We start from the raw sequence: 12782 nt of genomic DNA, 5'->3' as shown, positions 1-12782 counted from the left end.
ACCTGGTAGCTTATGAGGAGCGGGGTGTTGGGGACAGCAGGAACGGGGTTGCTGGAGCTGTTCAAGCCGCCGAACGATCTGCTGGGTGAGAACAGCTGGAACAGAAAGGACACAGGTCAGAGAGCAGCCGTAACCATCAGCCCTCCAGCCTCAGCTCCAGCAATTAACGCATGAAAACACAACAACAGCGAGGACACTTGTGCTCTGTGCTCAGACCTTACACTGCGGTGACGTCAATGGGCTGTAATACTTTCTGTTTGTGAATGACAAGCCCTGGGGAGTAATTCTGGAAACTAATAAATCTTGCAAATGCCCCACATGCCTTCGTCAACACAAACACAGGGAATAATTGACGAAGGTAAAAGCATTCCTGCAAGAAGCATGAAGGTTTTGGGCGTCCCCGTGTGAGATGAAAGCCTGCAGAGACGCGTGTCCTCCCACAGCATGAACAGGACTGGGACAGGAGTCCTTCTACCAGGGCTGTAACAACTGCTGCCATTAAGACAGGTCACCCCAAACACTCCACGTTGCCCTCAAACCTGGGACCTCAGGCAGAAGCTCCCCTTTCAGCCAGCTCACACTCACACCAAGAGGTTACCTGCACAAACACTGCCGCGTTCAAAGGACTCCTACAAAGCCTGTCAAGACTTGATGGAAGTTTATACTGGGGGTGCTGGATTTGCTCTGCACTGGAGCAGTTACGTTAGCCAACGAGCCCTGTCTGCTCCGCAGACAGCTCTGCACAGGGGTGCTCTGCGCTCCCTGAAGGGCAGGTCCCCGACAAAAGGAGCCGTGCAGATTCCCCCTGCCACTGCACACGCTTCATTCTGAGCTGGTGAGTCCAAGCAAGAGCACGGGGTTGGGCTTGCCAATGGGAGAGACAAAGCACCACTGTGGGGAGCAAACGTGGAGACTGAAGGACGGCCGAGGAGATCCAAGCAGGGGCGATGGGAGGGACTGAACAGGGCTGCAACCCAAAGCCGTCCCTGGGCGCAGAGCGAGCGTTCCAGCAGAACCCCGACATTTTACAACCTTACAAAGTGCCCTTGAGGCAGGCATTTACTCACCGGCTTTGCAATTGTGCTTTTAACATTAAAAAAGCTGCTCGTAGTAATTAAGCAGCCGCACCAGACAGCAGCCCATGGCTTAGCACTGGCTCTGCCAGGTTAAGGACCGCTGCCACCACCACCACCGCTTGCACAGGGGGCTCACCTCACACCTGCGGGGACCAGCACCCCGGCAGCGCAGATCCTGGCCACAAAGCCCAGGTCCCAAAGGGTGCCAGGCCCCAGCAGAGCAGCGCCAGACTGCCGCCACGGCCGTCGTGCTCGGGGCGGGTGCCGGTGCCCGCAGGCGACAGGCGCTGCGCCGGGTTAATGATTGCCCGGGTCCGGCCAGCCCGCCGCACCGCAGCCGCTCGCAGCGCCCGAGCCGCTCCGAGCCGGGAAGGCACAATTGAGGAGAGCCTTTGTCTGCCCCCACACAAACAAAATCGCCCTGGAATTTCCCGGCAGCGAGCAAGGTCAAAGCCAGCAGCTCATGGCATCCAAAGCAATCGGCCACTCCAAAAGCGGCACCGCTTCAACTTTACAGCCTGTCAAGAGCGCCAGACTCGAAGAGACCTATGCTCCACAGGCAGAAGTGAAAAATGGGAAGTTCTTAAGCATAAACACTCTGATTATTTCCTTTTTTTAAAAAAAAAAATTAAAAAGAAAAAAAAAAAAAAGAAGAAAGAAAAAAACACCCTCCATTACTGGAAGCCTGAGTCAGAATTACCAGAAGGAAGCTGGACGGAAGAGCTATTTTCAGTGCCAACAAATCTGGAGAGCAGGTGAAATATCTCCACCTACAAATCTGAGCTCAATACCAAAGTTTCTTCTTAGGCAATAAAAGGTCCGACTCCTGCTGGATTGGGGGAGATGCAGCTCTGGCAGTGGGAGGTTTGGGTAGCTCTGGTTTTGCATCTGGAGAACACAAACCCCTCCCGTCCCCATTCAGCAACGCGGCTTTGGCAGACAGCTTTTCACCTCAGGTGTTACAAGGAAAAGGACAGAGACCCGGTGGTTTGGGGCACTGGAAGACGGACCCCACAGCTGGGGATATGCTGTGAGGACCAGTCCAGGTGGGGCCAGAGGCTGCACCAGGCAATAAATCACCTCGCTGCAGACTGAGCTCACACAGCTCCTGCCTTTCTCTCCTCCCGCTCACCTCACAGCCCGATTTTCTCCTTTCTCTAGGTGAGGTACCTAAAATCATTAACCTAAGAGTACACCGTGCGTGCGAACGCTGGGATGGAGCAGGAGCTGGACTCACTCTGTAAAGCTGCTGACAAGCACACCGAGACTTGCTCTCACTCCACTTTCTTCCTCTTTGCATTGTTCTCCCTTTACCCCATCTCGCTGTGACTTCCAAGGGAAATGAGCAGTCCCATTTGGCTGGCGAGCCAGCTCCTCCCAGCAGAAATACAATCCCTAGGACTGAGCTGGGAGAAGGGTGTTCACTGATCCGAAGGGCTATGAATGAGTTAGGCAGAGAAAGACACGTCCACGGGTCACCCAAATTGGAGCTCCGAGCTTTCAGAGGCAGGGCTTTGTTCCCCCGATCTAACAAGGCTGGGAAATCTCGGGAGATGGTTGTGAGAAAGCACAACGGACCACCCCAACTATTTTTGTAAAGGTATTTCACAACTTCATCTCAAATTAAGCAAGCGTGTTTTGTCTGCTAACTCCTGCAAATGTTTAGCTACGTGGTAGCTCTTCCCTCCGTGCCTGCTTCGCAATTAACACACGGAGACGAGACGCTGAACGCCTCTCCCCTGGTTCTGGCTGCCAGCTCTCCCAGCACGGGCACACGAAGGCAGCTCAGAGCCCAGCCGTTTCCTCCCGGGTGGCCAACACTCCGCCCAAAGCTTCAGCCCTGGGCACTCGAGATAAGAGTCCCTCGGTGAGCATGAAACGTTCCAGCAGCGTGCAGTCGAGCCGCGATGCTTTCCTCCCATCCTCCTCCGTCCCCCTGCAGTACAACTCAGTGCCAACAACGGCTGACAAAGGGGGCAAAGCTAAAATACAGACACGGTCTTTTCCATAATGTGTCTTCCAGTTGTTGCATGACACAAAACACAGGGGTGTTTTTTGGGTTGTTTTTAAGGAGGACAAGCCACGAGGCCGTTCTTGTACCCGGGATCAATAGGGGGTCTCCGTGCAGGATGCCCCCAATGCGTTTAGGAGACATCCCGGTTATCGGAGCCCTTCAGAGATCGCTGCCTCTGCTCCGTGTGAATCTGAGACTGAAATTCTGTCTCAGGAACTTATCTGCTGTCCTGACAGCAGAGAGCAAGGCCTCCCATTGTTCCTGGGCAGAGCTGGCTGTACAGCCACGGCTGATAAGATGTACTGGAGCAAAACGGACGAGGACTGCATCCGCCTGGGCTGCGTACAGTGAAACCTGACTCACGTTCAGCCCTGTACTGCAGATCAACTGCCAAAATTCCTGGCATCTTACGGAGAATTACGGTGGCACGATGATGTGGGAAGGGACAGGGAAAGACTGGATAAATTGCTTGTGTGTTGGTGCAAGACATCAGCCAGGTCCCAGCCTTGCACCTAAAGTTATAATCAGGAACCTTTTACTTTGGCTCTGCCTCGGGATTTTGCCCCAAATCATTTGCTTGCCTCCTTTAACAAAAAACAAGAGTATTTAAAAAAAAAGAAAAAAGATAATAAATCAGTTGCCAATCAATGAATCTAGCAATCCCTTTATCTGGCTTCCTGCAAGTTCCCACCTCCCATGCAAAAATGAAACTGAAATCTCCAGCCTGGGACAGCCTTCAGCGACATCTCGTCAGGAAATGTCAGGCTCAGTGAAAATAAACAAAAAGCAAAACACAAACAGCAACCTCTGTGCTCAGAAGGCACTGATAAGACAACGTTTAAAATAGCTGGTGATTCTTTTCAGAAGGAAGTTGTTTATAAATGGAATTCAAAGGAGCTGATTGGCCTTATCTGAACCTAAGAGCTCCGAAGGACAGCAAGTGGCACCGGCAGGGCTCCCGGTAGAAGACAGGGTGAAGGACAGCACCCAGGGGAGCGGGGAGAGCTGCCTGCTACGGTCAGAGGCCTCAGTCCCACTTACACGACACATTTGCTTCTCATTTGTGTTCTTTATGCTGGATTTGAAACAGCTTTTCCCCGTTAATTTTTGCTGTGCACTCCACAGACACAGAACTACAGTCTTTTTTAGCATTGGGTATCTCAACCAACACAGGGGAAGGGCGCAGGGGCACTCTGCCACCAGGTACAGACACACTGAGGGTCAAGCAGATGCTGCACAGGTCTGCAGGGGTGATCAAAACTCAGCAATTCCAGCAAGGGCACAGGCGTCTGATCTGAGGATCTGCATTGCCATGGCTGGCCTAAGGACCCACAGGAAGGCTAAGGCAGACAGGAGCTTTGATTTCCCAAATCCCAGGCCAGGACCCTCACCACCAAGCCACACTTGAACACCCAACCTGCCACTGAGCTGCTCAGTGGTATTGTTTCAAAGCATAACTGCTGCCAGGGCTCTTATTTCCAGACTGTGACAAACAGCCAGCTTTCATCATGGAAACACCGAGTCCAAGTCATCACTAACAGCAAAACGCAGCCTTTAAAAACAGAACCAAACCTCAAAATGCAACAGTGACTAAAGCACAGGTGTGCTGGATTGCATTCTGGAGCTCTCATGTTGACTTTTTCCCCCACAATGTTCGTAAGACAATGACCTACAAAGGAAACCTGCTGCAGGGCTGGATCTTCACCACGACAGCTGAGATCTTGAGACTGAGCAGATGTGTACGGTATCAGTTCCACCACCAGCCACAGCTGGTGGCTACCAGTAGTGACTGATACCAGGTTGTGCAACAGTGAGTAAGCAGTCCCAATAGATGAGGGAAAATAACAGCAGAAGGCTGGTGAAAATGCACAGAACCTCCTGTTGCTCTCAGCCTGCCGGGAGATCACATGCCCAGGAGATGTAAAAGCTTGCAGGGACTTGGACTCACAAAGTAAACACAAATGATTAGTCTCAAATTGAGACAGTTTGGTTTTTAGTCATTGTTAGTAAAATATTTGCCGTGGAGAATAAACATACATTGGATGCTGCTGGGGACAGTTAACAAGCTACAGCACTGCGTTTTCCTCGAGTCCAGCTCTTCAACACTCCTGAGCTCAACAGCATGGGATGAAGCCCGAGGCTTTTATTGTCTGATGGGGAGGATGGAAGAGGAAGCATCCTGTACCTCTATTTGGTTCTGCTGCGACGTGTTTACATCCCATAGTGTTGGCACGTGGTTCAGGCTATCCGTGGGCAAGAAGTCCTTCGGATCCGCGATGTCAGAGAGGGAATCCGCAGGGGATGAGAAGAGGGAGTTGTTGTTGGAAAGCTCGTCGAGGTATGAAGAATCCTGAAAGGGAAGAGATGCCCACAGTTAGAGGAGGCAGGAAGAAGAGCAGAGAGCTCCCTTCTCGCTCCTACTCCTCCAAAAAGTTTGAATTTCTCACCATTAACTGAGCAGCTCTGTTCCTTCACGCGCCACAGAACTCAGAAAATAACTTGCAAACAGACACACGTTCTGAGCAGCTGTGTAAAAATCTCAGTTACTTGATGAAGTAGGAAACACTGCCCTATGCACTCAGGATTAACTCAGACCGTGTACACCTCCCCGTACATTCCCCAGGACGCCAGTCACCTCAACCTTGTGTGCGATTTAAGCGGCTGCAGGAGGATGAAAACTCATCTGTCCGGCACCCAAAAGACTCGGGTACTCCATGCATCCACAAAAGCCCCCAGAGAACCAGCTCCACCCGATGGTGCCAGGGCTGTTCAGTCGCAGCTGATAGCACAGCAGTGCCTAGAGGCTTCGGGGAACATTACAGCCTCCTCAGCACAGGTTCTGCACCGCCAGGGCTGCCAGGAGCAGGGGCGCAGGAGCGCTGGTGTCACCCGCGTTTGCATCCGGATAAATCTTGGCAAATCCAGCAGCCCTCTTCCCGGGACATGCCTCAAGCTGGGCAAGAAGCGAACGTGCCTCAGGGACAAGGGTCAGGCTCTGCCCCTGCCCGTTTTCCGGTGCTGAGGCAGCTCACCATTGTTTTATTTCGTGCCGACCAGCGGTGACGCCGATTTGAGTCATGACAGCTCCAGATCACAAAGTGCCCTCAGTCCCCTCCCCACCATCAACTCCTCATTTGGCTTTGCCAATTTCAGGTGGCAAGAACCGACAGCCAGAAGCACTTTTCCCTTCCGCCCTCAAACTCCGGCACAGATCACTGCACCTTCCTGACTCCACCACACCAGCTCAGCTCCCCGGCACATCACACACCACATTCGGACTGGCAGAAAAAGTTTGTGTGCTGCTCCCTGAGGGGCTTCCTTCGCCACGCCGAGAGCCAAACCAGCGTGCTAATACCGCAGCACGGCTGCCAGGAGAGCCACGGTGTCAGATACGAGCAGAAATCACTGTTCATTTCCAGTTAAAGGCCATTTCCTACTACAAAGCAGAAAGGCAGCCAACGATTTTAAAAGTCACTTAGCCCTGCCTGACAAAATCAGGAGCAGCTGAGCCTGCTTGTGTTATTCCTCAGGGCTTCTGGCCAAGGGCTGGGGCAGGCTCTCTCCTGCCTGCTATCAAAAGTTAGGTTTTTGCCGTGTTTAAAGCCATCAGGACATGTTCCTTTCACCTCCTTGCCAGCCACATTTGGCCCCCAAGAAGTCAGTCGCTGCTCTGAAGCCGTAGGTGCAGGAGCTGGCAGCTGCAACAAAGGCAGGCAACAAGAGAGACTGCAGGAGAGACGGGTAAACCTCCGATTCATCAAATATCAACTGGGGAGACCCAAGGGCTCGAGGAGAAAGGGCTGTTTGTTAGGCTGTGCTCCACGCAGGGCACTCCCTGCCCATCGACAGCCGGGCAGCGCTTCCCGTGCAGCTCTTACTCTCGGTATTTTGGCAGCTATTTTAGGGTTTACCCGGAATCAGAGGTTTTTAAGAGACAGCAGCACACACACACCAAGGCTGGAAATAAGTGATTTCGGAGCAACTTTTCTTCCCGTTCTCAGGCTCAAAATTCAGGGGCAGGATGGGGTTGGTTTTTCATTCATTCCAAAAAATTCTGCCAGGTGGAACCAGACAACACCTCGCTCCAGGAGCATCAGAGGGGGACGCGCCAGGCTGGGACAGCGTCGGGGTGAGCTTTAAGAGCCCGAGGCAGCCCAGCACCGTGCTCCCTGGCTCCCTGCTGGCCCCACACGAGCCCCGTGACAGCTCCAGCCCCGCTCCCTGGCCTGAAATAAAGAAGAGGAATTCAGCCTGCAAGTCAGAGGGAGATAAAACCAGCCCTGGAAAAGATTTCAGCGAGTCCGTCCCCTTGCAGTATGACAAGGCATTAGACACAGGCTTTCAGAGCCTCCTGTTTGTCTTACCCCATTACTGAATTACCTACAGAGCACTAAAACTCATAACGTGCCAGATCCCTGCCCCGCAGAGCTCCCAGCGCAGCCCCAACAAATTAGCCTTGTTTAACTACCAAACGCGGTGTAATTAATTTAATGCCATGCTGATAGCTACGATCCGTGTCATTGCAAACCGTGCCTTGACTAATGACTCCACGGGCTTATGTGGAGCAAATTGAAGTCACCAGGCCTCGCAGGAAGGGAAGGATCACCGCCCAAACCGCCAGCACTGAAACAGGGAGCCCAAAACCACCCCTTCCCAGGGGCACAACGCCGCTGTCACCCCGATGCGTGGTCGCAAACCTCTGATGTGCTCGAGAAGGGATCGCTCCGGGGACACGGCTGGCTTCAGGATTTGGAGTGAGTTATTTCATCCCTGCTTAAGGCTGATTAGTAAGAGCTTTTTTTTTTTTTTTTTTTCCTCCTTAGAAATAAGAGGATTTTATAGCACTAGCGCTTATTTTATGTCTCAGTGTAGATGTAATTGCTGTAACAGAAGGAAGTTATCCTGCGAGGCTGGATCTTTATTTCAAATGATAATCCACAGCAATCCTCTGTGAATGACTGATTCTTGAAATTAGGCCCTATCTATTTGGGGTGGGCTTTATTTTTTTCCCCTTTCCCATTTTGCACAGCCAACCAAAATCCAGCCCGCACGCCACAGATCGCCCTTGGCACAAGAGTTAGCAGCAGAGGCCACCTTCGCCTCCCATCTCCCACACCTGCTCCGTGACCGGGAGATCTTAAAGGTCCTTTCCAGCCTCTGTGATTCTCTGATTTTATGATTCTCGTGCTCCTCCGTGCCAGGACACAAACGCCCGAGCTGAGGGTGTCGAGCCCTGCCCCGCAGCTCTCAGCGCAGACTTTTCCCCATTTCTGCTGTCGCAGGAGGCCGGACACAGAGACCTCGAGGGCTGCTCTCGTGGAAGCAGCTCAGAACTAACTGCTCGTGTCAGGGATGGAGTCACAGCAGCACATCATAAGGCGGTGACAGGGCGATTCCTTTACAGCAGGGTGACCGCTTAATGGAGAATTTTATCAGGGGTCAACAGCGGCCGACGCAGAGGCTACGCGCAGCTGGTGGCCGTGGGGCTCGCCAGCGCTTCTGTCCATCGTATTCTAATATGATCAATAAACCAGAGCAGCAGGCAGATGATCACAAATCACTGTCTGAGCTCCATACCAGGAGACGCTCTAGCGAGTAGCTCAATAAATCAATGATAACGATAATTTGCTGAACTTCTAAATTGAATGCAAAATAATTGCCAACCGATGCTGCTACGGCACAAGTTTCTATCGTTATCCCAAACCAGAGGTTAGCAGAGACAAGAATAAATTCCCTAGAAAACATTGGGGTAATAAAACAATACAAACACTTAACCCCTTTCTCCCAACCACTAGATCAAGCCCAGCTCCTTTAGTCAAAGCAAAGTCTTTGTTAAAAATACCGAAAGAACAGGTGAAGCCTAAATACAGAAGCAGTATGCATCCTAAAAATAATTTTGGCCATGAAGCCCTCACTATAAATGGTTTATTTGCTCACAATCCAGAACAATCCAGACACAGAGGAAACAAATATCCCTCCTGTACAGCAGCTCCTGATTGCTTGCTCCAGCTGATAGGAGCTTCAAAAGAAATCAGATAGACACAGGCACATGTAAATACACAGACACGATCGAAGGAGTGCCAGACGAGAAAGGTTTGGGTTCTCAGCAATCACAGGTTAACCAAGCTAGGTTTCAGATAAAACAGAATAAGAAAATTAACAGCTACAATGTAAGCTATTAATCACTAAAAGGAAATCTTTTAGCTGCCAAAACCCAAAGTCTATAAATATGGGGCAATACACTTGCAATCTCAAGGGTTCAGTGCTCTGTCTTGCAAGCATTTCCCTTGCTTTTCTGTACACAGCATCTGGTTTAAAAATAAAATTCCTGAAAGCCATTACAGCTACATAAACACGCAGATCAATTCTCCACACAGCCCCTTTTCCTCCAAGTTTCACAGTAAACAAGCCCAAACCGACAGGAGCAGGCTCCAAGTAACGCACGCACGTTTCAGAGAGGCACAAATCCCATCTCCAACACGGCAAATCTGCCCTCGCTGCCTGGCACCACGCAGCGTTCCCCTAAAACTCCGCTGCAGTGGCAAAAAAAAAACAACTAAGGGACATGCAAGCCCGGAGGGACAAACCAAACAAAACACAAGCCAGGAATTCCAAGGAAGAGAAAAAAAATAAATCGATCCAGCATTACCTTGAACAGGGATTGGAACTTTAGCCAGAACTGCATTTCGGACATTTTAAAGCAGCATGCAGTGTGCTGTCGGCAGCGCAGGACACGGCTGAAGCAGGACGGCGAGCTTTCTCAGTGTGCAGTGCGGGAAGGTCTTCATTCATGACAGCGACAGCAGCAACGGCCAGAAAGAGAGCTCATCAAGGGTTTTTAAAAATTAACATGCAGAAGAAAGGAGTGAAAATGGAGGAAAAAAGGACAGCCATCCAGTGCGTCTGTCCTAAGCCCGTGGAAATTTGCATATGCTGTTTAGTCATGAAGGAGAGTGCTCTTACTTCCTCTAAGTACGAGGGCTGACTTTCAGGAAATGATGCCTGCTTGGTAAGTCAGTGAAATTACTGGCAGTGCGATGAGAATTACTGTATGTGGTGTAATTCAACCACAGATGCACTGTAAACAAAGCTGCGCTCCGCGGCAGCGCCGGCGGACCCGGGCAGGACCTGGCCCTGCAGGGACACGGCCACCCGCTGCCACCTCGGCCCCTTCCCCAAGCACAGAAAACACCCCAGAACCTCCTGCCCCAAGGGGTTTTGGGGGGCTCAAGGTGACATAATGAAGCTGAAAAGGTCCCGAGCAGCACCTTTTCCTTTCTTTTTTCTTAAATAAGGAGCCATGTGCTTTCTTTTGTCTTCAGGATCTGCCCCACCCCAACTCCCACGATTAGAAAATGGGCAGGGGCACGCTGCCTCCCTGCTGCCTCCCTGCTGCACATCGCTGCTGCCTCTGTGCCCACGAACCCTGCCTTCTTTTCCCAAGGGCTTCCCTTCTAAAGTTTATTCTAAAGTTTTGGTTAAAATAAAAATGGGGATGGGGAGCAAAACTTCTGGTGGGGAAAAGAAAGGCACAGAAAGGGGTCAGCTGGAAGGGCTTCATTCACCGCCAGTTCTAGGAGTCTGCTCCACTGCAGCCAGAGGTGGGAGGAGAAGTGACTTTGCCCAAGTGCTGCCCTGCAGAAAAACTAAAACTTCCCTGCCAGGTTTTGGTGCAGAAGCTCCCCGTGAGCTCTCCCCAGCACAGCCAGCAGCAGCGCCCTGGTGCCGCTGTCACCGCTGCCACGAGGGCTCCCGGGGCTCCGTGCCCAGGGCTGCTGGAAAACCCCATGGTGCGAGAGGGTGCAAGGCACTCGGCAAAAACCAGAAGTTCAGCAAGAGAAGGCAGCAAAGCCCCCAGCAGGAGCTGAGAGCAGCGCCTGAGGACTACATGTGGAGCTTCGCAGCCCCTCTGAGACCCCAGGGAAGCGAGCAGGGGGGCGGTTTTGCTTCGTGCCATGGGATGAGGAGCGAGCACTGCCCTTGGAGACCCCTGTGAGAAAAGCACACGGCCCCCAGGGCTGCAACAGCACCCGCAGGATGCGGCCCTTGCACACAGGGCAGCTGGGGCCCGCAGGGGTGAACACACCAATAACCCTCAGCCACAAGGATCCAGGTTCCATCAGACCAACCGCCCAGTCCACAGGTCCCACCCCTTCCCGAGAAGCAAAAGGGAGAGAAAGAAGCAAAAGGGAAAGCAAAAAGCCCTTCCCCAGGCACTGTGGAGCTCCCGGGGCACAGCGCGGTGCTGTGCGACTGCAGGAACCGGGGTGAAAACGAAGCGCTTGGTTTCTGTGGGCAGCTGCTTTGGGGTGGAGGAAGGCAGCAGGCTTTCACTGCTGTTGTAGCTGACTCTGATTGTCTTTGAGCAGCTGGTAGTGCCCTGGAGCTCGGGACAGGTGCTTTAATGGTACGTTGGAAGCGAGGAGACCAAATACATTTCTGAAATGTCTTAATTAGCGACTTGCTGGTGACTGACTCGTGGTGTGACCTGGATTACACCACCAATGTCTGCCTAAGACTAAGGTCTTGTTATTTCTGTAGCCTTTAAAAAGCAGGTGACTTCTTTCTCCTTCCTTTTCTATTAGTAGACAAATGGGGCAAAAGGCAGGCAACAAACCTGGGACATCAAAAGGAAGACAGGTGACATCGCCGTAGATACCGGGACTGCCAAATTGATTTTGCAATACCACAGCAATATAATCACAGGAGATGAGATACCCACTGAAAAACCACCACCCGGTATTTTAAGAACCCTTCCTAGGGGAGAAGGCATGCCACGGCGTTTCCCCTCTCCACAATCAATTTGTGAACGTGCCTGCAGACAATCGGGGCAGGGAAGGGCTCACACCACCAGCTCGGCTTACCGGCATCCTGCAGAAACCGCCACGTTAACCCCCCGCAGTTACCCCGTGGGGTCATCTGCACAGGTAATCAGCCACTGCCTTTTAATCACCGACCTACCAGGCAGCTTCCTGAACGTGCTGATGGTTTCCTGAAAGCATGCACTGAACTTCTAGGAAAGCAGAGCACAGATCGATGTGGGATAGTGCCTCTGATCAGGAGGGCTGGGGGCTCGTGGCTGTCCCGACCAAAGGTTTTGGGGCTGAATTTCCTGCAGCACTTCGCTGCCTAAAGGTGCTGCAAACCGGCAGCTTCACGTGCTGGAGGGCAGTTCGAGCAGCAAAGAGGATATTTAAAAATAACAATAACATGAGACCAGGGAAATAAAAAACAAAGAAACCCTTCGTGTTGGAGGCAAACTTCTCACGGTGACTGCTGTGGTAGGACCAGTGGCGTTAGGGACAATTTGCAGAAGTGAGGGGTGTCTGAAAGAGCATTCGAGGCAGCCCCTCGGAACAGAGGCCTCAGTGTGGTACCCGGAGGACACGCAGCCACCACCAGCACAACTGGAGACGGGGAAACTTGCTCCATCAGGCTGACTCAGACCAACTCTGCTTTGAATTAAAGCATCTATTTTAATACATCTCCCAGTGGTCTGCTATTAAATTATATTACCAGCATTTTTCAAGAGCACTCCGTGTTTCAGACCAGTGCTTTTCCCGCTTTTGCTAGCTTTATGAAGGGAAGGAGGCAGAGAGCAGGGCTTGCCAAGAATTTCAGAGGGCAGTTTTCTGTTGCCTCCCATGCCTTCTCTCCTGCCTAGAAGGTGGGCACAGCAGCATTAGAAGCCA

The 12782-nt window shown here is 51.9% G+C and overlaps 1 protein-coding gene across 3 annotated transcripts in view; it reads right to left on the bottom strand.

Annotated features, from left to right (window-relative positions):
- The window catches only part of SBNO2 (strawberry notch homolog 2), a 56923-nt gene that overhangs the window by 19261 nt on the left and 24880 nt on the right, over positions 1–12782 (bottom strand). For 2 of the 3 annotated variants that reach the window (XM_082780148.1, XM_082780149.1), the window contains 2 exons: positions 5276–5440; positions 3–95 (listed from right to left, as the gene is read on the bottom strand). In XM_082780148.1, coding sequence (XP_082636274.1) covers positions 3–95; positions 5276–5440 — 258 coding nt within the window. Of the gene's footprint in view, positions 1–2; positions 96–5275; positions 5441–9739; positions 10136–12782 lie in introns of those variants that run through there. The other variant, XM_082780150.1, reaches the window with a different exon arrangement.

This window comes from Aythya marila, assembly GCF_965140915.1.
Source record: "Aythya marila genome assembly, chromosome: 27".
Lineage (NCBI taxonomy): Eukaryota > Metazoa > Chordata > Aves > Anseriformes > Anatidae > Aythya > Aythya marila.
Note: the sequence above shows the minus strand (reverse complement) of the source record. Positions and strands in the feature narration are given on the sequence as shown.